The 22,483-nt window shown below is 36.6% G+C and overlaps 1 protein-coding gene and 1 non-coding gene across 5 annotated transcripts; both read left to right on the top strand.

Moving 5' to 3' along the window:
• Positions 1–6,147: 6,147 nt before the first annotated feature.
• CCNB1IP1 (cyclin B1 interacting protein 1) lies at positions 6,148–19,733 on the top strand. 4 transcript variants are annotated; one of them, XM_043920618.1, is made up of 5 exons: positions 6,148–6,222; positions 7,422–7,532; positions 14,253–14,585; positions 16,437–16,770; positions 18,747–19,733. In XM_043920618.1, exons 2-5 carry the CDS (start codon positions 7,530–7,532, stop codon positions 18,947–18,949), a joined length of 873 nt encoding a protein of 290 aa, XP_043776553.1. In that variant the 5' UTR covers positions 6,148–6,222; positions 7,422–7,529; the 3' UTR covers positions 18,950–19,733. The 4 variants fall into 4 exon arrangements, with proteins under 4 accessions (XP_043776553.1, XP_043776552.1, XP_043776554.1 ...); XM_043920617.1 differs by having other exon boundaries at positions 6,149–6,222; positions 7,400–7,532; XM_043920619.1 differs by lacking the exons at positions 6,148–6,222; positions 7,422–7,532 and adding an exon at positions 10,621–12,634.
• Positions 8,348–8,495, top strand: LOC122706053. The gene has a single exon (XR_006344305.1). It is a non-coding gene; the product is annotated as a small nucleolar RNA SNORA79 (small nucleolar RNA).
• Positions 19,734–22,483: the final 2,750 nt, after the last annotated feature.

Genomic DNA, 22,483 nt, shown 5'->3' with positions numbered 1-22,483 from the left:
CAGGAGGAGCTCCTAATTTTAATGTCAGCACTGTAGTGATGGTGCTCTCAAAAGCTTAGGATGTACTGAAAAAGATGAGGGCCTTAGCTTAGTGCAAGCCTAAATGAAATTCCAACACCACAGTCTACTCCTCCAATGATCTTAGGTGAGTCAGTGAACCATTTTGAGGCTTAGCTTTTGAAGATCAAAGTATATGAAGTCCAAGCACTAGTGGATGTATAATAAATGTTACATACCTTCTAGAAATAAGCAATAAATATATTTTGGGTATTATTTTTCTCCTAAAAAGTTTTGCCCAGTGACCTTGAGTGATATACATTAATATATGAGTTATCCTTACAGGTAGAGGGTGTTGAGCAAGTAAGCTCGTATTTTAGCATTGTTAGGAAAAATGGAAATGTATTGGGGACTGTAAACATGCAAAATAAAAGAGGAAGACTTTGTGAATTCCTCCAAAGCTATTTATTTTAAAAAGTCTTAAAAGTCCCAGGTCATGTCTTGTGAAACAACTAATTTTTCAGTTAGAGGTTTTGTTGAGTGGGAGAAAAATTAGTTTTCAATGGAGATATGCTTTATCTTATTTTATATCTATTTTACATAATTTAATCCTCACAGCAGTTCTAAGAGGTAGGTGGTGTTTGTCCTCATTTTAAGGAAAGGAAATCTGAGGCTTAGAGAAGTTGCATAACTTGCCCCAGGTCACAACAAATGGATCTAGGAGTCAAATCTAGCTCTGTCCAACTTCATTATCTTAACCATTAAGCTAAGTTGGCTGTCACTTATTTAAACCTTTCTTGTATACCTATAAAATGGAAAAGATAACATAGTACTTGCAAAATGAGTTACTCTAAGGACAGTGCTTTATAAATTCTAAGGCAGAGTATTATGAAATAGATAAAATATGAAGTTATTCCTTACTGCTGTTTTGACTCAAAGCCCTCAGGTACTATATTTTTTTATTTCATTTTTGTTTTGCTCCACCAGCAATGGGACTAGGACTGGGTGAAATAGTGTTCTCTTGGGATGAACTGCATGATTAGTCAGTGTTTCTGATCTTCCTACTTTTGTTTCATATATGCTCTGAGTGGATTCTTCCTGGAGTTCAGTCACTCAGTTGTGTCCGACTCTTTGTGACCCACTGGATTGCAGCATGCCAGGTTTCCCTGTCTATCACCAACTCCCAGAGCTTGCTCAAACTCTTGTCCATCGAACTGGAGATGCCATCCAACCATCTCATCCTCTGCCGTCCCCTTCTCCTGCCTTCAATCTTGCCCAGCATCAGGGTCTTTTCAAATGAGTCAGTTCTTCGCATCAGGTGGCCAAAGGATTGGAGTTTCAGCTTCAGCATCAGCCCTTCCAGTGAATATTTAGGACTGATTTCCTTTAGGATGGACTGGTTGGATCTCCATGAAGTCCAAGGGACTTTCAAGAGTCTCCTCCAACACCACAGTTCAAAAGCATCAATTCTTCAGCACTCAGCTTTCTTTATAGTCCAACTCCCACATCCATACGTGACACTGGAAAAACCAAAGCTTTGACTAGATGGACCTCTGTCAGCAAAGTAATGTCTCTGCTTTTTAATATGCTGTCTAGGTTGGTCATGGCTTTCCTTCCAAGGCGCAAGCATCTTTTAATTTCATGGCTGCAGTCACCATCTGCAGTGATTTTGGAGTCCCCCAAAATAAACTCTCTGTTTCCATTGTTTCCCCATCTATTTGCCATGAAGTGATAGGACCGGATGCCATGATGTTAGTTTTCTGAATGTTGAGTTTTAAGCCAACTTTTTCACTCTCCTCTTTCACTTTCATCAAGAGGCTCTTTAGTTCTTCTTCACTTTCTGCCATAAGGTGTCATCTGCGTATCTGAGGCTATAGATATTTCTCCTGGCCATCTTGATTCCAGCTTGTGCTTCATCCAGCATGGCATTTCACATGATGTACTCTGCATATAAGTTAAATAAGCAGGGTGACAATGCACAGCCTTGATGTACTTCTTTCCTGATTTGGAACCAGTCTGTTGTTCCATGTCCACTTGTAGCTGTTGCTTCTTGACCTGCATACAGATTTCTCAGGAGGCAGATCAGGTGGTCTGGTATTCCCATCTCTTTAAGAATTTTCCACAGTTTGTTGTGATCCAAAGGCTTTGGCATAGTCAATAAAGCAAAAGTAGATGTTTTTCTGGAACTCTCTTTCTTTTTTGATGATCCAGCGGATGTTGGCAATTTGATCTCTGGTTCCTCTGCCCTTTCTAAATCCAGCTTGAACATCTGGAAGCTCACAGTTCATATTGTTGAAGCCTGGCTTCGAGAACTTTGAGCATTACTTTGCTAGTGTGTGAGATGTGTGCAATTGTACAATAGTTTGAGCATTCTTTGGTATTGCCTTTCTTAGGGATTGGAATGAAAACTGACCTTTTCCAGTCCTGTGGCCACTGCTGAGTTTTCCAAATTTGCTGGCATATAGAGTGCAGCACTTTAACAGCATCCTCTTTTAGGTTTTGAAATAGCTCAAAGGCAAAGGAGAAAAGGAAAGATATAAGCATCTGAATGCAGAGTTCCAAAGAATAGCAAGGAGAGATAAGAAAGCCTTCCTCAGTGATGAATGCAAAGAAATACGGGAAAACAATAGAATGGGAAAGACTAGAGGTCTCTTCAAGAAAATTAGAGATTTCTCCTGCACTGAGAGGTCAAAACAATTGGAATTTTTAGCTAAAAGTAGCAGTAAGTGGGAAATAAAACTTGAGAGTCTGTTCTGATAGTACAGTCTTAGAGAGCTGTCAACTAAAAGATGACTCTGCCAAGCAATTAGTTTAGCATTTACTTCATATACAAAGTTTTGTATTGTTTTCCTCTTGCTTCAGCTTGAAGATGGAGTCCACTGAGGAAGGAAAGCCTGGGTCTTCAGCACCACATGTGCCAGCCCAGAAGCAGCAGTGTGAAAACCTCTATAACATCTGCAGACCCCTAAAAATTAAGGAGATTTTGATTTGGACATTCTCAGTAGGAATGGTTAAAGGCTAATGGGACCATAGAGGCAAGTACTTGAACTTTGACTAAGATATGACTCCTTAAAGTATCCTGTTTTACATGTATAAGTGTCTTTTCTATCTAAAAATGACAGGCGGTTCCTTAAATTACCATTGTATCCCGTAGTGTGGGATACACAGTAGGCATTGAGTAAACTGGAATGGAACTGAGCAAAACTGAGTGATAGTATAATCTTAAAATGGAAGCATCAGCTCATTCAGTATCAATCTGTGTTTTGTATCAAGCCTCATGAATCATCTGTTCACATGTAAAATGTACCTTTTGTCCTTTGAAGAACTTATTTCCACAGGAAGCAAAATGAGTGGGTCATTGATTGTCTATGGGATATTTACAAAATGTTTACTTTAGCTCCCTAAGTAACTCAGTAAATGTACAATGGTCTTCTGTGGTGGAATGACACTTGATGAAGCATAACTAAAATCCTGCAGGGAGCATCACACATTGGGAAAGGCATCATGTGCTATCAGGCAGGCTTTGTGCTATGTGCCACGGAGACAAAGACCAGGCCCTTTGCAATCTGGGTTTTGTTTTTGTCAGATGAGACAAATAGGCAAGGTATATAGGCAATCTATAATTATTTTTCCCATAAGGAGTACTTGGACGTGGGCTTTTGAGATGGACAATGTTAAAACTCTTACAATAAGAAATGGTGAAATTTTGCAGTGTCTTGCTTCCTTTATGTTCCCTTAGTTAATCTCACATGTTGCTGATATCCAAAACATTTGGAATAATTAAAGCAGTATTCAAGTATAGGACAAGAACAAGTGAAATAACACTTTGATTATATCTCTGAGTTATTAAAAAATCTGTGATTTATATCAAGCCTTATGAATCATCTGTTCACATATAAAATGTACCTTTTGTACTATGAAGACACAGGAAATAAAATGAGTGGGTCTGTTTCTTTCTGACCTACTAAGTCAGTATGCCATTCTTTTTTTTTACCCCCCAGTATGCCATTCTTAATACGTTTTAAAGCAAATTGTCGTTTGCAGTTCTGCTTCTTAGTTCAGGTAGTAAGGGGCATAGTGAAGTGAAAATATGGAATTTTGACAGAATTGGGCTCATATCCCAGGTCTTAACAGCTAAGTGGACTAGGGAAATTTATGTAACTTCTCTGAGCCACAAAATTTCCTGATAAATATGGGAAAAAACTTCTGTTGTAAAGTTTGAAATGATTTCAGTAGTTCTTGACAGATTATAGGTAGGACTTTAAGAATGATAACTGCTACTTCCTTTTTTGTCAGCTTACTTTTAGTCATACCCACTGTTTATGCTCTTCAATAGAACTTGAATGTTCTATATTTGTACTGTCCAGTTTGATAGCTATCAGCCATATGAGGTTACTGAGCAATTAAAATGTAACTGAGGAATTTAATTTTTAGTTTAGTTTAATCTAAATTTAGGCTGTAATAGGTGTTAGCTATTGGACAGTGCAGTTATTCTTTTAGAGATATAATTCATGTGTTACATTATATTTGTTTCAGGTGTACAACATAATGATTCAGTATTTGTATATATTGATAATAGGACACGATTACTATAATACATCTAGTTAAGATCCATTACCACATCTAGTTAAAAATTTTTTCTTCTTGTGATGAGAACTTTCAAGATTACTCTCTTAGCAACTTTCAGATACATAACCAAATACTCTTCTAAGTGCAATTTTGAGACTCATTCAAGACCTACTATTTTTTCTTCATGAAGCCTTCCTTGACCAATGATTCTTCTAAATATAACTTGGCTCTCTCTCTGACTTGTTTGGTACTTACCATGGACATTAATTTACTTGTGTGTTGTCTTTCTAGCTAGGTTGTATTTGAGATTATGGAGTTTTAAATTTCCCCATTGCTGCATGAAAAGGAACATGAAAAAAACATAATTGTAATATTGTAGTTAATAATTTTATATGATCATTAAATATAATAGAAAGAAATAGAAAATTCAGATTACACTCAACCTCTGTAAGAACAAATTGAGGCTTCTTTTTTATACTGCCATCTCTTGGCCAACTTGTGCTCCAAATGATGCTAATTCAATTTTGCTATGTCAAGGGAAGGTTTGCTTTAGTTTATTGTGATAAATACTTTAAGAGAAGTAGAGGTTAAATATAACTGACACTGGCTCAAATGAAACTGAAACAAACTTTGCAAAAAAAAAAACTATTTTAGATTGCCTTCTCATTTATCTTACACTTACCAGTTCTTGAAAGTGAAAGTTGGTCAGTTGTGTCTGACTCTTTGTGACCCCATGGACTATACAGTCCATGGACTGTTCTAGGCCAGAATATTGGAATGGGTAGCCTTTGCCTTCTCCAGGGGATCTTCCCAACCCAGGGATCAAACCCAGGTCTCCCACATTGCAGGTGGATTCTTCACCAGCTGAGCCACAAGGGAAATGCAAGAATGGGTAGCCTATCCCTTTTCCAGCAGATATTCCCAACCCAGGAATTGAACTGGGATCTCCTACATTGCAAGCAGATTCTTTATGAACTAAGCTATCAGGGAAGCCTTACCAGTTCTTAGCTCCTTCCATTTATTTATTTATTTATTTATTTTTTCTTTAAAGGATTTTGTGAACTTAATGATTGTGGTCACCCTGTGGTTACAAGTGTTTTCTGTAATCACATAACCTGTGAACTTGGAGAGACTGGCAGTAACTCGTACCATTTATGCCCCATCTCCCTGAATTTGTTCCCATGGCTGCCATACTTTGGTTGCAGCCATCACGGGGTTCTTCTATTTGCATACCTATTCTCTTTTTAGACTGTTGACTTTTATTAATGTAACCTTTCAGAGATTGGTTGGACTTACTGTACAGTTTTACCCAAACTTTCAAATTTATACAAATAGCGGAGCTTGTACAGAAGTCTTGCCCTAGTCTGATAATGAGTTTGGGCATTTGACAACGTTCTCCAAAACAGATGGGTCCATTTATATTGCTGAATGGAGTTTCAAATAAAGAATGAGTAGTTTTCTTTGAGTTAATTTTCCTTGAGGCTTCATGGGTGTGACTTGGTGTGGAGTAGGCTGGTGTGCATTCAAGACTTGTAGTCATAACCTTTGTATATTTGTTTATTATTTAATTTTTTATTTTCCAGAGATGCCAGATGCTTGATAGATCCTGTAGTTCAACTTGATTCTTAGAGAGAAGCTGTTCATATGATCCCAGAAGTAAGTATAAAGAAAACCTTCATTTTTACCTCATTTGAATTTCTAACTACCTCGCAAGTTTGGAGATTCAGTTTTCTTAGTGGTTGAAGTTTGGTAGTTGAAGGGGCTTAGTGTTAACCTTGAGAGAGTTTCCCTGGTTTGGGGATGAGGACCTGGTGATGGTTTGTTCTTCAGCAGTCAGTCATTTGCAGTTTGCCATGATGAAATACATGTTAAGCCTATGTTTCAGCTGATTGCCCTGATTGTTTTCTTTCTTTCTTTTTTATTTGACTGCACGTGTGGGATGTGGGATCTTAGTTCCCAGACCAGGGGTTGAACCCATGCTGCCTGCATTGGTAGAGTGGAGTCTTAGCCATTGGACTGCCAGGGAAGTCCTGATTGCCCTGACTGAACACGTGCTCTAAGCAGACTACAGCTAGCGCAAACACTTGGAATTGATTTCTATTTCTTGAAATTCTTACTGGGATCTAGCTTATGATGTTAGGTAATTTTTAAATCTTTGAACTATGAGTTTGCTGCTACAATACTTTGTTGAGCTTTGATCTTTTGTTGTATCTCTTTGAGGTAGAACTTGGGTCAAGAATCTTTAATCTAAAAATTCAAACACTACAGAAAGAACACTGATAACTGGTATAATTCTGTTAACCACTTAACTTGACAGTATTAAACCGGTCACTATTTTGTTAGTTTATACATAAGATTAAGAGAACCCCAGAGTTGGTTAAATCAATTTTAAAATCAAGATAGTAAAATGCAATACTATGTAATCACTAAAAATTATGATATCAGTTTATCTTCCTTGAAATGGAAGAGTATTCATGATATATTAATTTAAAAACAAATTACAGAGCAATATGTATAATCCCTTTTCTACTTAAACACTTTTGTATGCTTATGTTTACTTGAGAAGTCATTTGAAAGGATATATTCCAATACTAGGGATTATTGTCTTTGGAATCGGGTTCTATGGATGATCTTGTTAACCAGTATTTTCTGACTTTGTTATATTTGTCTCTAATTTAAAGTTATTTAAAGCAGCCTAGATAGGACAGGCTTGTATTCTTGTACTTGCAAGTTTCAATAGAGAATGGGGCAACATATGACTGTGAAATATAGGAAATACAGATATTTAAAAGCAATGTGCAAAGTAACATCAGCACTTGAAATAATTTTTTAGCTTTTGGTTGTGTCTTTTGCAGAAATGAAATTTCAGGAAACTAGACTGGAGTCTCACTTCTCTTCTAGCCCGGAACTCTTGGGAGCTGTAATCCTGGATGTATAGTAGATAATAACAGCATTTTTGTTTTATGGTAAGGCTTATGTTGAAATTGAGAAGCTTTGACATACATATGAATCTGTGAAAACTCAGCTTAGTGACTTCATGGCTAGCTTTTAAGGTGCTACAAATTTTATTTTTTAAAAAGTCAACTGAAGATGTTGAAAGGTGGCATAGCATAGTAGCTATACATGGCTTCTGAAGTCAGACTTGGTTCAAATCCACTCTCTATCACTTAAGCAGCTATGTAACCCTGGCAAGTTTCTTAATATCTCAATGTCTTAGGGTCTTTATATCTTAGAAGGTGATAATAATAGTACCTGACTCAAAGGAATAATACTTGACTTAGAAGATTAAATTAGATAATAAATGTGTGGGGCTTAGAACATTATTAACATATGGTAAGTGCTCAATAGATGTTAGCTATTTTATCACTGGAGCCCATGTGTATATTTATCTTAGACTTTGTACTACCTAGCAATTTCTGACATATGCATAATAGTTAGGAGAAATTCCTTGTTTTTATTGCTTATGTGCATCCTTCTGGCAGTTGGGCTATACCTCATTATCTTTACCCTTAGCACACAGTCTATTTTAATTCTAGGTTTAGGCAAAGTATGGTAATAAGGCCTATAATGTATATCCCAATATCATTGTTTCAATAACATTTTCTTAATTATATTCTTTTTGACACTAATTTATTTATCATCTAATTCCTCTTTTTGTCTGTCTACTAGCTGGACCAGTTGATACTTAATGGTTCTTCTAGTTCTCGACTGACTCTTTAGAAATTTAGAAGTGATAGTGATGTTTCTTAAAACATTTATTGAAGTGATTGGAGATAATCTTTGATGGCTGTTCCTCTCACTGCTTGGAGCTTTAAGTAGTGGGATTTTAGTCCATCATATATCCAAACTGACTTGTCTTCACTCAGGGCACCATGGGGATGGGTTGGCTGTCCGTTAGTGCCTTCTGATTTTTGCGGAGTCAAACAAATGCGAAGCAGGTGGTGATTCTACATTAAGAATTATATTTGGGATTAAAAAACTCCATTAATTCTAAAACATGAGGATCTAATATATAGAGAACCCCCTGATTGCAACAGATTTGAATAGCACTGATCTAGGACTGTGAAAGGAAGCGCTCTAGTCAGTTGATTCTAGGAGTTATTGAAACATACTCTGAAGTCATTCGTGTTTAAATTTTAAATGGTTTACTCAGTTTTCTATTGAGTAGTTATTCACCTTTCAGGGAAGTATTAAAAATATCTTTTTCTCTGCAGCATGAAGGTGGATGATTCTTCAAATTAAAGATAGACACTGACTTTTCTCATCAGAAATGGTTTATAAGAATCAACTTAAGAGGCAGTAAAAGAAAGAGTAAAATATTTTCTTCTATTATTCTTCGATTCTTTGCTAGATTGTATACTCCATGAAAGCAGGATAACTTGCTTATCTGTAATGCCTGACACAGAATAGATACTCAAGAAATACTTGAAGTTAATTAAATATCTGTAGAATTTTGGTTTTTTTTGAATCTCTGGAAATGACAACCATTTTAATGGCATTTCAACAAGATTACATGGAATACTTGGGACTTAAATTTTTACTTGATAAACTACCTGGATAGCAATGAGTCTTAATAATAACTTGTTATAATATGAAACCTGTTCTCTAGATTAAGATTCTTCTGTTAAAGCAAATATAAATATCAAATTAGATTTAGAGTATATGATGCTGACTATCTCAGATTGAAACATAACTAGGAAAATTATTATTTCTGAAGCTCTTAGAGAAATGTGGTACATAATATAGCCACTAAGTACTTATAATATCTAAACAAGATCAAAATCAAACTTCATCGTAAAATACCAGTTAAATGGTATATGATAATGAGTGCACAAATTGTGCTGTCAGAGTTTATCCAGGCTTTTTATGTTAAGAAGAATGGATAAAAGATCTGTAAATGGAAAGCAAAACTTCAAGCCTATATAAAAGCAAAGACTATGGCACTGTGATATTGGATTAGCCATAAGGCAAAAGAAAGACTGATACATTTGTATACACTAAAATTCAAACTTAAGTTTGCATGCAATGTAACTGACAAAGGCTCCATTTAAATCAAGAAAATGATCAAAGGATATGAATGGGCAATTCATAGATGAGGATCCCTGAGTAGTCATTCACATGAAAAGATGCTTAATCTAACGACTGATAAAATAACTTTACATTAAAACAACACTGAGATTCCATTTCACTGCCATCAGATGGGCAAATTCAAAACAGAACAAATGAACTCTGACACTTAAACATGTTGCCGAGGCTGGAGTTGCTGGTAGCAGTGAAATTAATTTATTACCTTGGAGAAGGTTTGGCAACATCATTTTTTTTAAGATGATTATACCCAATCGTTGGGTATTCTTAAGGAGTTCTTGACATGTATACTCAAGGAAATGGGCACAGAAAGTTTATTGCAGTAAAATATTTTTAGTTGTAAAAACCTGGAACCAATGTCCGTTAGAAGAATGAATAAATAAATTGCGGTTTGTGGAATTTGACTGTTAAAATGAATTAATATAAGGTATGTGTATTAACTTTACATCTCAAAAAAAAAGACTTAAAAATGGCCAACTGATATGTATTGTGTGAGATTTAGTAGTTTGAGAACATGAAAACAAAGTCTGATGTATATACATATTAAAAACCTGTATGAGATTGATAAACCCCCAAATCTGGCTTGTTTACCTCTGGAGAGGTAAGAGGAAAATGGATTGAGTATCTGTAACTTGTTACCTCATTAAAAAACATCAAACTTGAGAAAAGTTTGGGTTTATTAGATTGAGTGATGGTCAGTCTCCACACATTTTTTATATGCTTAATATGTAATAATAAAAACCTATTTTTTAGCATTTTATTTATTTGTTTATTTATTTATTCATTTAACACCAAAAACATTTTGTATTGGGGTATAGCCGATTAACAATGTTGTGGTAGTTTCAGGTGGACAGCGAAGGATCTCAGCCATACATACACATGTATCCATTCTCCCCCAAACTCCCTCCCATACAGACTGGCATATAACATTGAACAGAGTTCCATGTGCTATACAATAGGTCTTTGTTGGTTATCCATTTAAAATGTAGCACTGTGTACATGACCTTCCTAAAGTCCATAACTATCCCTTCCTCTCAGGAACCATAAGTTCGAAAAACAAATATTTTAAAATGCTCCTTTTGGTGCTTAGGTCTCTGTATCCCAGCCTTGATTGATTTCAGTGGTTTCATCCTCAGGAGCACCTTAGAAATGAGCCACGGAAGGGTTTTTCTATGCCATGAGAGAACAGGACACATGCCACCAAGAAACAGGTTAAGTCAATTCCTGGTATTCCAGACTAGTGGGATATTATATTAAGACTTTGTCGCTCCCCTCACTTTTTCCTATCTGACAAAACATGTCCGTCCCCCACCCCGCCGCCAAATGTGTGTGTGTGTGTGTGTGTGTGTGTATGTAGGTATATCTGTATATATATATATATACATATATATGTGCACACACAATTCATATAGGCTTTTAGCCAAATGGGTTGGGAATTGGAAACTGACTTTAAAAATGGTGTGGGTTACGGGAATCAATAAAATTGAAGAAGCAGGAAGGGATCATATTGTAGCACAAAGGTAACTTGGCTAGAATCACAAAGTTAGATACTGGTCAAATGTGAATGCTTTGTGTTTTATAACTTGACATGAGAATATACCTTTTTACTGTACTTTAATATTTCTACATTTGGCATAGTTAAAACCAGAAAATGCACAAAAGGCTCAATAAGCAAAACATGTTAGGGATTACATGGTTTACACATAAACCCCTGATTTTCTTCAAACCCATTTTGTACCACTAGATTGAATTTCTATTTTGAACTCTCAGGAGACATTTTAGGAAAAGCATACAAAGGCCAAGATGACCTTGGTTACTGTGAACCAGTTACAGACAGACAAAAAACTAGAGAAAGTTGTTTCATCAGGGTAGGTTTTTGTCTGAAGGAGAAAGGTTTAGTATATAGATTCACAACCCACAAGGGGGTTTGCAGGGCTTAGTGTCCCCGTTGTGTTGCTGATTTATTGGATTGTTTCTGTTACTAATTCATACTAATGTCACATCTTCAGGAAAGGTGGCTACAAAAGTCAGCCTTAGGCTTATATTCTGAGGCCCCTGGAGCTCTCAGCTTAACTTCTAATATGAATTCTAATAGACTCATAGATTGAGCAGAAAGTCATACAAGTAAGTACAGAAGAGAAAATGTAATAGGTAAAAGTATTAGGATAAAACAGGTGCAAACATTTAAACAATTATTAATGCAAGCAGGCCCAGAAATGTACACTGGCAGATGATCTTAGAAAAGCTGTGACACCTAACCCTATCGCTTAAGAGCTGTAATGAACGTTCATATGCAGATTTTAAATCAAGTTCTTTACATAAAGGATGTGAAAAACCGCAAAGATGTCTATCTCAAGATGGATTAAAAAACGGCAGAAAATACAACAGAGGTGTTAGGTGTCAAATTATAGATATCACACAATTTGGGGGACTTTCCTGAAATACAAAGCCTTGTTGCCCAGCCGGTACTCCCTAAAATTGCCCAGGACAGACACCTGCGTGTACTCACGCCTACTGTGAGCTTCTCCACTGTCCCCACTCTGCTCTGATCTCAAATGTTAGGCTGAGGACGGCTAGGAGAGAGGGGCTTGGTGGGCTACAGTCCATGGGGGTCACAAAGAGACACGACTAGCGACTGAACAACAGCTCGTGCCAGTCGAGGCACACAATGTGTGAAAACGGCACACAATGACAGCATTTGCGAGGCTCCCAAATGGGACACCTAGACCAGGCTCAGTCAGATTCGCTCAAAGATAACGCGCGCCTGGGGGTGCACCGCCCACAGTCTAGGTGCCAGGGCCCTCGGGTCCCAGGATCCTGAGCTGCGTGGACTCGGCGCCCACCACCCGGCAGGCTCTGGGGCGATTCCGCGCATGCGCCCTCTGACGTAGTGGCGACGCCAGCGGCGAATCCTCGCTTGTCGTCGTCGTCGTGGAGTTAAAGCAGCAGCGGTGTTTTCCCGCGCTTTTCTTGGGCGTCTCAGGTTAGATTTTTTTAAAAAAAATTTGTGTTAATCTTGTTAGTATTTTCTTTTGAGAGCGCTTTGAGTTTGACGTTTCCGTGAATCTAATCTTCAAAACTTGGTTCTCGCTAAGTTGGACGGCTCCTTAAGTTGGACGGTTTACGAAATTGACTCTTTCCCCGACTTTGTGGAAAATTTTGAACTAGCTGCACCTCTCGCTCTGCCTGGTGCAGATCCCCTGGAGAAGGGAATGGCCACCCACTCCAGTATTCTTGCCTGGGAAATCCTATGGATAGAGGAGCTTGGCGGTTGCGAAGAGTCGAACAAGACTGAGCAACTTAACACTGGCTCTGCCTGGTTAAGGGACTCAGGTTCCAAACTGTCCCCAGCTCTTCAGCTTCCCGTCTGCGCTGTACCCTGCTGGAGGGACAAAGGCCTTGTAACTGCGGCCGCCGGGTACCTGTGGAGACTCCTTCAGCAGGGACATTTGGGGTAAAAAATGTTGGAGCGTCCTTGCCCCACCCCTGTGACCCAGGCAACTGTCTTGACAGAATTTATCCGTTCCTAAATTTGACCATCTTCCCTTGGTGTGTAACTGGTGTGTCACTATTATTTTATACAAAGTGTTAGCCGCTTAGTCGTGTCTGACTCTGCAACCCTTTGGGCAGTAGCCCACCAGGCTCCTGTGTCCGTGGAATTCCCCAGGCAAGAATACTGGAGTGGGTAGCCATTCTCTTCTCCAAGGGGATCTTCCCGACACAGGGATCAAATGCCGGTCTCCTAAATTGCAGGCAGATTCTTTACTGTCTGAGGCATAAGAGAAGAACCTATTTTATACAATAATGACTAATTTTGATATGTTCAGGATATTGCTGCCTAGTTTGGATTAGTTAAACTCCAGTGACAGTAGACACTATATTGAAAAATAATGGAATAGAAGCATAGCATTGAATAGTATTTACATTAATAGGTGAGTTGTTTAATTGGTGATAAAGTTTTTATATAGATTTTCAGGCTTCATAAAGTCAACTACTTGAATGAATTAGGTTAGTTTCTATTTAATAGTATACGTTAATAGTCTTTTTTAGTCAAGGCAACACAGGTAAAGAATCTGAGATATCAGCATATATGAAAACCTAAAAATGTAACTTAAAATATTTTGCATTAAAGAATGGCTAAAATTAGTGCCTGGACTTTTTATATCTGCCAAGTGTGAGAAGTGATACTAAAATATTCTAGCAAACTATGAATGGGTAATACATTTGGATTTTTGTTTAGGCATTGAGAAATGGCAAAAAGCACTAGTTTAATTTTTATCTCTACTTTGTAAATGTTCCTAAACCTTTTTTTTTTTAATTTTTATGAACATAATATTTTTAACTTATAAGTGATATGTGGAACTACCTGTGTCTTTAACTTTTTCCTTAAAAATTTTTTTCATGGCCTTAGCAGTGGTTTGCACAAAGAAGGAGCACAATATTGTTGGGTGACTGAAATCAATATTATATATTGATTGTAATACAAAAGCATAATAAAAGGTATATTATTTTGTCTTAGTAAAATAAAAACGTGTTTCCTTTATTTTTATTTATTTATTTAATTTTACTGCAAATTGACTTTTTCATTTATCCCTTTTTAGGGTTCTTTTCAGCATCTGAAGACTTTATTATCTATTATGTCTTTGTGTGAAGACATGCTGCTTTGTAATTATCGCAAGTGTCGTGTCAAACTCTCTGGTTATGCATGGGTCACTGCCTGCTCTCATATATTCTGTGATCAGCATGGTAGCGGTGAGTTTAGTCGTTCACCAGCTATCTGCCCTGCCTGCAATAGTACTCTTTCTGGAAAGCTAGATATTGTCCGCACAGAACTCAGTCCATCAGAGGAATATAAAGCCATGGTATTGGCGGGACTTCGACCAGAGATTGTATTGGACATCAGCTCCCGAGCGCTGGCCTTCTGGACATACCAGGTTAGTGCTTAGGCTAGTTGCCCTGGAGAGTATGCTTTGAGGTGTATGTGAATACTTCTAAAGTTTTTCCTTCACTGTGTATTTGTTTTTTAAAAATGTATGGAAAAATACTCTTTTTAATTTTCTTTTTTGCAAAAGTAATGTGTTTAGTGTTGAAAAATCCAAAAGGAAGAAAATAAAAATAATCCATAATTCCAAGTTATTAAAATGCTGGGATGAGTACTGTTATCATTAAATTCATATCCTTAATTTTTTGCTAACTTTAAACACCTGAAAGTGAAACATTTCAAAGTTTTAAAAATTGTAGTATTAGAAGTTGCCCTCCAGTTAGATCATGTCAGTTTGTGTTCCCTTAAGAAATGTAGGAGGGTACTCGTTCACCATATTTTCTGCTAGCCAATTAGGTATGGTTACGGTAGAATCTCATTGCTCTGTAAATATGCATTTGTTGGATGACCTTTAGATGAATACATTTTCCTGTATTTTAAGTATATTTTTCTTGTATTAATTTTCTGTTTTATTTCAGTTGCTGTAGTTTTCCCCCACTGGTTTATAAGAATTCTCTCTATACATATACTTAACTCAGATGTTGCAAGAAATTTTTTTCACTTTTGTTAGTCTTCATTGATTTTTTTGACATACAGAGTTTTAAAATTTTTGTGTTTGATGAAATCATAATTTTAATGTTTGAATTGCATCATAAATTGTAAGTTATTTTAAAAATGCTATAATGAGCATTCTTATCTTTAAATTCATATCCTTATTTCCTTTTTTGATTTCTGCCTTTGGCTTCTTTTTAGAAAGACTTATCTGTGGAGAACTTTAATCAGGTCCTTGTGTATAGTAGTGTTATATCTTATATATGCAATTATAATAATGCTTCTAAAAGGTCTGTTTGTCATCTGTCACATAAATATTTTAATTATATTTTTCTAGGTAAAACGTTCCTCTTGTATGCTCCTATATCTTCTTATGCTTACGTTTGTTGTATTATTTATACTATATTGTAATTACTTATATATTTGCTCATCTTTTCTAGTTAGGAGACTTCTTTAGGTCATGTTTTGATTCCTGTGTATCTTTGGGTCCTCAGTGACCATCATAGTTACTGGTCTTAAGTCTCAGTAAATACTTATTGACTGAAATGAATAGACACTCTATCTTAAAGTAGATCCCAGTTTGGGGAGTAGTATTGATTGAACATGAACATGTGGTATTGTTGTAAAGTCTGTCCTTAAAGTCATTGTGACCTCAGTGTTTTGCTGGCTACTGCCCAGAGACTGTTCTTAGTCACTTGCCTGTTGGCCTTTCCAGCTTGGCCTCTTGCTTCCACAAATCCAGCAAGAGAGAGAGTATGCTAGTAAGAGAAACTCTATATTCTTACGTAATGCACTGGTGAAGCGATAGCCTATCATTTTTCCTGTATGCTAGTCACAGGTCCTGTCTAGATCAAGGGGAGGATACAAGTGTCAGAAGGCAGGGATAACTGGGGACTGTTTTATAATAAGTTTTCCACACTATGGATTACTTGAAATATAGTGTTAGATTTCTTGGAAACTTTTGGTCTACATGTCACTTGTTGAGGTTAAACAAATATTCACATTTTTTGTTTGTGTAATGGTCATGCTTTGAGAGTATTCCTCCATTTTTTTCCTATGCATTTAGTGACATAGTGTATTATTTTCTATAATAATTATTCTTTTGTACATCCTAATTTCTTCTTAATCTGGTTCTAAAATTTAAAGTAATAACATTCCAGTATGTGTGTCTTTCTTTTCTTTCTGTGTTTGTATAAAGTTAAAATAAACAACTTTGTGTTTATTACCTTAAATCTTTTCTCTCTTGGGACAGGTACACCAGGAGCGTCTCTATCAAGAATACAATTTCAGCAAGGCAGAGGGCCATCTGAAACAGATGGAAAAGATATATACTCAGCAAATACAGAGCAAGGATGTAGAATTGACCTCTATGAAAGGGGAGGTCACCTCCATGAAGAAAGTGCTAGAAGAATATAAGAAAAAGTTCAGTGACATTTCTGAGAAACTTATGGAGCGAAATCGCCAGTATCAAAAGCTCCAAGGCCTCTATGATAGCCTTAGGCTGCGAAATATCACTATTGCTAACCAAGATAGTACTCTTGAACCATCTATGATTGCACAGTCTGGTGTTTTTGGCTTCCCATTAGGTAAGAAAGGACATGTAATATCCAGTATCAGTTCTTTAAATTAAATTAGTGATGTTTCACCCTGTGCCCTGCATAGTTCCACACAGTTAGTGGAGACTCCAGAGGCCTAGAGTGGTAGTAGTAGTGGTAGGCTCTAGGTTCTTCATCTGTGTCTGGATCAGCACATGCTTACTTTTATCTGTTTTATTTGCTTACATTTTTAATTACATCTTCAATTTATTTGAATAGAGAGCAAATTATTCCAAAATTAAAGTTGGCAAATTTCCACTTCAAATGAAAAGCTATTGCAGTAATAATAATAATATTAGCTGCCATTTAATAATTCCTTACTAAATATTAGAAACTATTATAATTTCACATGTATTTGTGTCATATATAAAACTTTATGAGGTAGGTGTTTGTTATCATGCCTATATTACAGATGAGAAAGCTGAGGAACAGAAAGGTTAAGTTAATTGGTCAGGGTCACAGAGCTATCTTCAGAGCCCATACTCTTTTAACTATTTGCTATCCTGTGAGAAGACCATGTTTTAGTTTCTTTCACATGACAATACTGATTGCACAGTTCTTAAGTTATTAGTGGTTGTTCTTCTGTTTATTCATTCATAAATTTATCAAATATTTATCAAGCATGTTTCATGTGCCAGGCTGCTGGAAAAAATTTTGGGCAATGGGGATGTAAGGATTATCCAGATAGGATTTCTGCCTCCTGGAAATATACAGTCTAGCTTTTCTACTTGTCAGATGGCAGTGAATCTCTTCCTGAGTTCTCTGCTTTGTACCACTCTTGATATAACAGAATCTAGTAGTTTTTACTATGCTATTAATATACTTTTTTGACACACAAAAAAGTGAAAATTCTTGAGATGAACTTTTATTTGAGCTGGATTTTTATAAAACTTCTTCTTTTGAATTTTATTGTTGAGGAGAAGAGGATATCTTAGAAAAGGCATGAAGTAATGAGATGAAGAATATCAGATAGGAGAATTGAAACAAAAATAAGTTTCAACTTAGCGTTCAGTTAATTATATGATTTAGTCAATCAAAGTATTATTGTGTATGGGCATTATAGGTATTCTTATTTTTTCCTTGTGACTATCCACATTTATTTCATTTTCTTCCATTTTTACCACTTCTTACCTGTTCCTTTTTTTGCAAACACTTATCTTTTTCCTTTCACTTCTTGCCACCATTGTTGGCTTGAAGTAGATATAGTCAGCATTCTCCTTTAGTTATATAACTAAAGCCAAGGATGGGTTCAGTGAAAGTGAAAGTCGCTCAGTTGTGTCTGACTCTTGGCAACTCCATGGACTATACAGTTCATGGAATTCTCCAGGCCAGAATATTGGAGTGGGTAGCCTTTCCCTTCTCCAGGGGATCTTCCCAACCCAGGGATCTACACTGCAGGCGGATTCTTTACCAACTGAGCCTCAAGGGACGCCCCAGTGGAAGTTGTTAAATGCTTATTTTATCAGATCTATTGTATAATTTTTCTTAAGGGTGTGCTAATTGATCTTGGGATGTGAATATGTGCCAGGTTTTCATGGTAGTCATATATTTTCCAGAGCGCCTATGGAAATTGTAAAAAAAGAAATTTGTTCTTAAAGAACTTGGGACAAAAGTTACACACACACACACACACACACACATGAACATATATGATATTCCTTGGATGTAGATTAATAGATAATAAAATTATGATACTGTAAATTCTAGCTCTACAAAAGTATTTCACTGTGTTAAATTACTTTTGGTGATGAGGTAATGGCTATCACTGGAAACTGCACAAGGAAGAAGGTAAGATATATATACTGTAGTAAGGGGAGGAGGTCATCTTTTCTTTATCCAAGGTTTATGTTTTATGCATGTCATAAGTGTTGAATTTTGTTAAAATATTATTGACTGACTTTGTTTTTTTCATCCAAAAGATCTGTAAGGAAATAGATTCCTAAGTTCTTCCCTTATTTTTCTTCTAGGGAACAACTCCAAGTTTCCTTTGGACAGTACACCAGTTCGAAATCGGGGTGGTGGAGATGGAGATTTTCAGTTCAGACCATTTTTTGTGGGTTCTCCCACAGCACCTGAACCTGCCAACAGCTTTTTTAGTTTTGCCTCCCCAAATAATGAATTAGAGCAGCAGCCAGTCTCTAGCAGGGCCTTTAAAGTAAAAAGAATTTAGTTGACCTCACAGAATTTTCTCTGTTCACTTTCAGTTCATTTAGTAAATAATCATTGTTTCACATAGGAGTCACCAGCCTTTTGTGTTTGTACTGAATCTTCCAAGTTGTCTTCACATTTCCAATTTATAAGAGATTAAGTGGCCGTGGGCTGCGGGTGGCTTCAGATTTCCTTTTCAGTTTCTTTTATTAAACTCAATTTTAGGGTAAACTGTTTTCACTGGTAGCAAAAAGCTTACAATGTTTTTGGGTGTTTGTAGATCACCATTTGTTTATGTTTGAGCTATTTCTGGCTGAGCCCTATGTTTAAGTATACTGTATAAGCACCTCTGTTTTATGTCTACATGTCAGCTTGGGTTCTGGTGTGTATAGGTTCCTTTACATTTCTTTTTGTTGTTGCATTTGACAGTATGTTTATGTGAAAATTTTGGTTTCAGGAACTAGTGAGTGAGCTTGTAGCTTGTTATTTGGAAACATATATTTATTTGTATATACTTAATGTATTTGCCCATGTATGAACTTGTTTGGAGGTGTCATGTCAGTGAATGAAGGAAGGTACAATTTGATGCATGTATGTTTAGCTCCTATTTCTATTTAAGAGTAATTCACATTGATAAAGTTATGTTGAAAGCTGACTTTTTGGCATTTAAGATAAAATTACTTCTTTTTTTTTTTTGCTAGCTGTTGCCCTGGATCTGCTTATTTAGGAATGCACTTCTACTGCAGGAAGCTTGCCAGTATGTTGTTGATCTCAAGATTACAGTAATTAAAATACTTTTAATGATTTATTCCTTGTTTTTCTTTATTAAATAGTGGTCATTTCTGACTACTATCACAGTAAAATATAAAACCAATAAAGAAATTTGAAGGATACTTTCAGTAACTTTACATCCTATTAGAGGCAAGACTTGAAATCATACTGGTTGAGGAGCCAGAACATCAAGGTTCTGGTTATTTTTTCCCCCATATATTAGTTGTACAAGTTTAAGTTTAAACTTTCGGGGGCTTTGTTTCTATGTCTGTGATGTAAGGTGTTGAATTAAATTATCCTTACAGCCTTTTCTAACTCTTATTAGATTTTGTGATTTATTGTTACTGGCTTGGAAAGAATTGCCATGGAATTACCTAAATGCCAAGTTCCATTGTTTTTTAGGTAATAAAAGTCATACTGAAATCATTTGAGTGTATTTTATATTTAGTCATTGTAGAAAGGCAAGTAAATACCCTTGCTTTACCTAATTTAATAGCAACCAAGTAACATTTTCTTCTTTAAGGGTATAGAATATCAAATCTCTTAAAAAATAATTTTTATAGTACCCCAAAGTTAAAATGGTATCTGAGAAAGAGGATGAAAAAATCTTTACTTAAAAGCTCAAAAACACCCCTTTCTATTTCATTGCTAATTACACAGATTTTATAGGTTGCAGTTTTTTCTTCCCTGTGAAGTTTTAAAATTTGTTGAAAAGTGATTCGAAGAAATCATTTTTGTACATTAATGATTTCTGTCCTGAACCTTTGCTTCGTTTGTTAGGTTCACAGAATCAATTTGAAGTATAAGTAAGCTATAATTAAAACTAAAGAAAAACTCTGGTGGACTATTACATGCTACTTTAAAAAAATTGCATTCTACTTTAAAAATATGTAAGAGTTTAATACATTCACATGGTACAAATTCCAAAGGTACAAAAAATTTATAGAGTGAAAACTCTTGCCTTTCACTCTTATTCCTGAACTTTTCCTTTCTGGAAGCAGTTAGTCTTGTAGTGTCTTGTGTCTCGTGCAGAGACAGTCTCAGTTCAGTTCAGTTGCTCAATCGTGTCCGACTCTTTGCAACTCCATGAATCGTAGCACGCGAGGCCTCCCTGTCCATCACAAACTCCCAGAGTTTACTCAAACTCATGCCCATCGAATTGGTGATGCCATGCAGCCATCTCATCCTCTGTCTTCCATCTCATCCTCTGTCTTCCCCTTCTCCTCCTGCCCTCAATCTTTCCCAGCATCAGGGTCTTTTCCAACGAGTCAACTCTTTGCAAGAGGTGGCCAAAGTATTGGAGTTTCAGCTTCAGCATCAGTCCTTCCAGTGAACACCCAGGACTTAATCTTCTTCAGGATGGACTGGTTGGATCTCCTTGCAGTCCAAGGGACTCTCAAGAGTCTTCTCCAACACCACAGTTCAAAAACATCAATTTTTCGGCGCTCAGCTTTCTTCACAGCCCAATTCTCACATCCATACATGACCACTGGAAAAACCATAGCCTTGACCAGACGGACCTTTGTTGGCAAAGTAATATCTCTGCTTTTTAATATGCTATCTAGGTTGGCTATCTAGGTTGGTCATAACTTTCCTTCCAAGGAGTAAGTGTCTTTTAATTTCATGGCTGCAGTCACCATCTGCAGTGATTTTGGAGCCCCAAAAAATAAAGTCTGACACTGTTTCCACTGTCTCCCCATCTATTTCCCATGAGCTGATGGGACCAGATGCCATGATCTTAGTTTTCTGAATGTTGAGCTTTAAGCCAACTTTTTCACTTTCCTCTTTCACTTTCATCATGAGGCTTTTTAGTTCCTCTTCACTTTCTGCCATAAGGGTGGTGTCATCTGCATATCTGAGGTTATTGATATTTCTCCCGGCAATCTTTTTTTTTTTTTTTTCTCCCGGCAATCTTGATAGTCCTGGCAGAGATGAGATAGTCTAGGTGGAAGCAAATCCTTTTTTTTTTTTTTAAATTATGTTTGCTTTTGAATAGGTGATACATTTACATGACAAACATTCCAAAGTGTACACAATGAGAAGAATGTTCGTCTCCTAGACAGCTCTCAGTCCCCCTATTTCCCTCTTCAGATACAGTCAATTGTTTCTTAAATACCCTTTGGGATATAGTTTATCAATATGTAAACATTATTAGTGCACTGGTACATGTGTGTGTGTGCTATGTCCAACTCTTTGTGACCTGTCCAACTCTTTGTGACCCCATGGACTAGCCTACCGGCCTCTTCATACACACGCGCGCGCACGTGCGCGCGCGTACACACACACGCACACTACCCAGGGATCCAGTACACGCACACACAAACTACCCACTACCCAGGGATCCAGCGCACGCGCGCACACACAGACACACAGACACACAGACACACACACACACAACGCAGGGATCCAGCGTGCCCGCGCATACCACACACACACTATTAGTGTATTAGTGATGGCTTTCTTAATACCATTCCAAATGTAGTCCATTTATTAGGATAGTGTTTTTAAAATTATAAAATTCCTCCTATATAGAAAATCACTGTAAAGTTTGGAAAACATTCAGGCAAGTTACCTTACCACTGTACCACATTTCCTTCAAAATTTTAAACTTATAACAGAGGCACCCACTTTCTTAGCCTGTTTTTTTCCTGGGGTATTATAATCTTGGTATAAACAAATAGGAATATACGAAACAATAATACGCAGGTACTTAATCCGAGAACATTTTGTTTGCAGGACTTGGAAAAGACAAATTTTTGAATTTGAAAGTGAATGCAGACCATTT

The sequence above is a fragment of the Cervus elaphus genome, chromosome 12 (genome assembly GCF_910594005.1).
Source record: "Cervus elaphus chromosome 12, mCerEla1.1, whole genome shotgun sequence".
In the NCBI taxonomy this organism is placed as follows: Eukaryota; Metazoa; Chordata; class Mammalia; order Artiodactyla; family Cervidae; genus Cervus; species Cervus elaphus.
Note: the sequence above shows the minus strand (reverse complement) of the source record. Positions and strands in the feature narration are given on the sequence as shown.

Bases quoted from the DNA above. Each gene is read 5' to 3' on its own strand.
- CCNB1IP1 (XM_043920618.1), top strand. The intron at 14,586-16,436 runs GTTAGTGCTTAG...CTCTTGGGACAG, and splicing joins TGGCCTTCTGGACATACCAG to GTACACCAGGAGCGTCTCTA. The intron at 16,771-18,746 runs GTAAGAAAGGAC...TTTTTCTTCTAG, and splicing joins TGTTTTTGGCTTCCCATTAG to GGAACAACTCCAAGTTTCCT.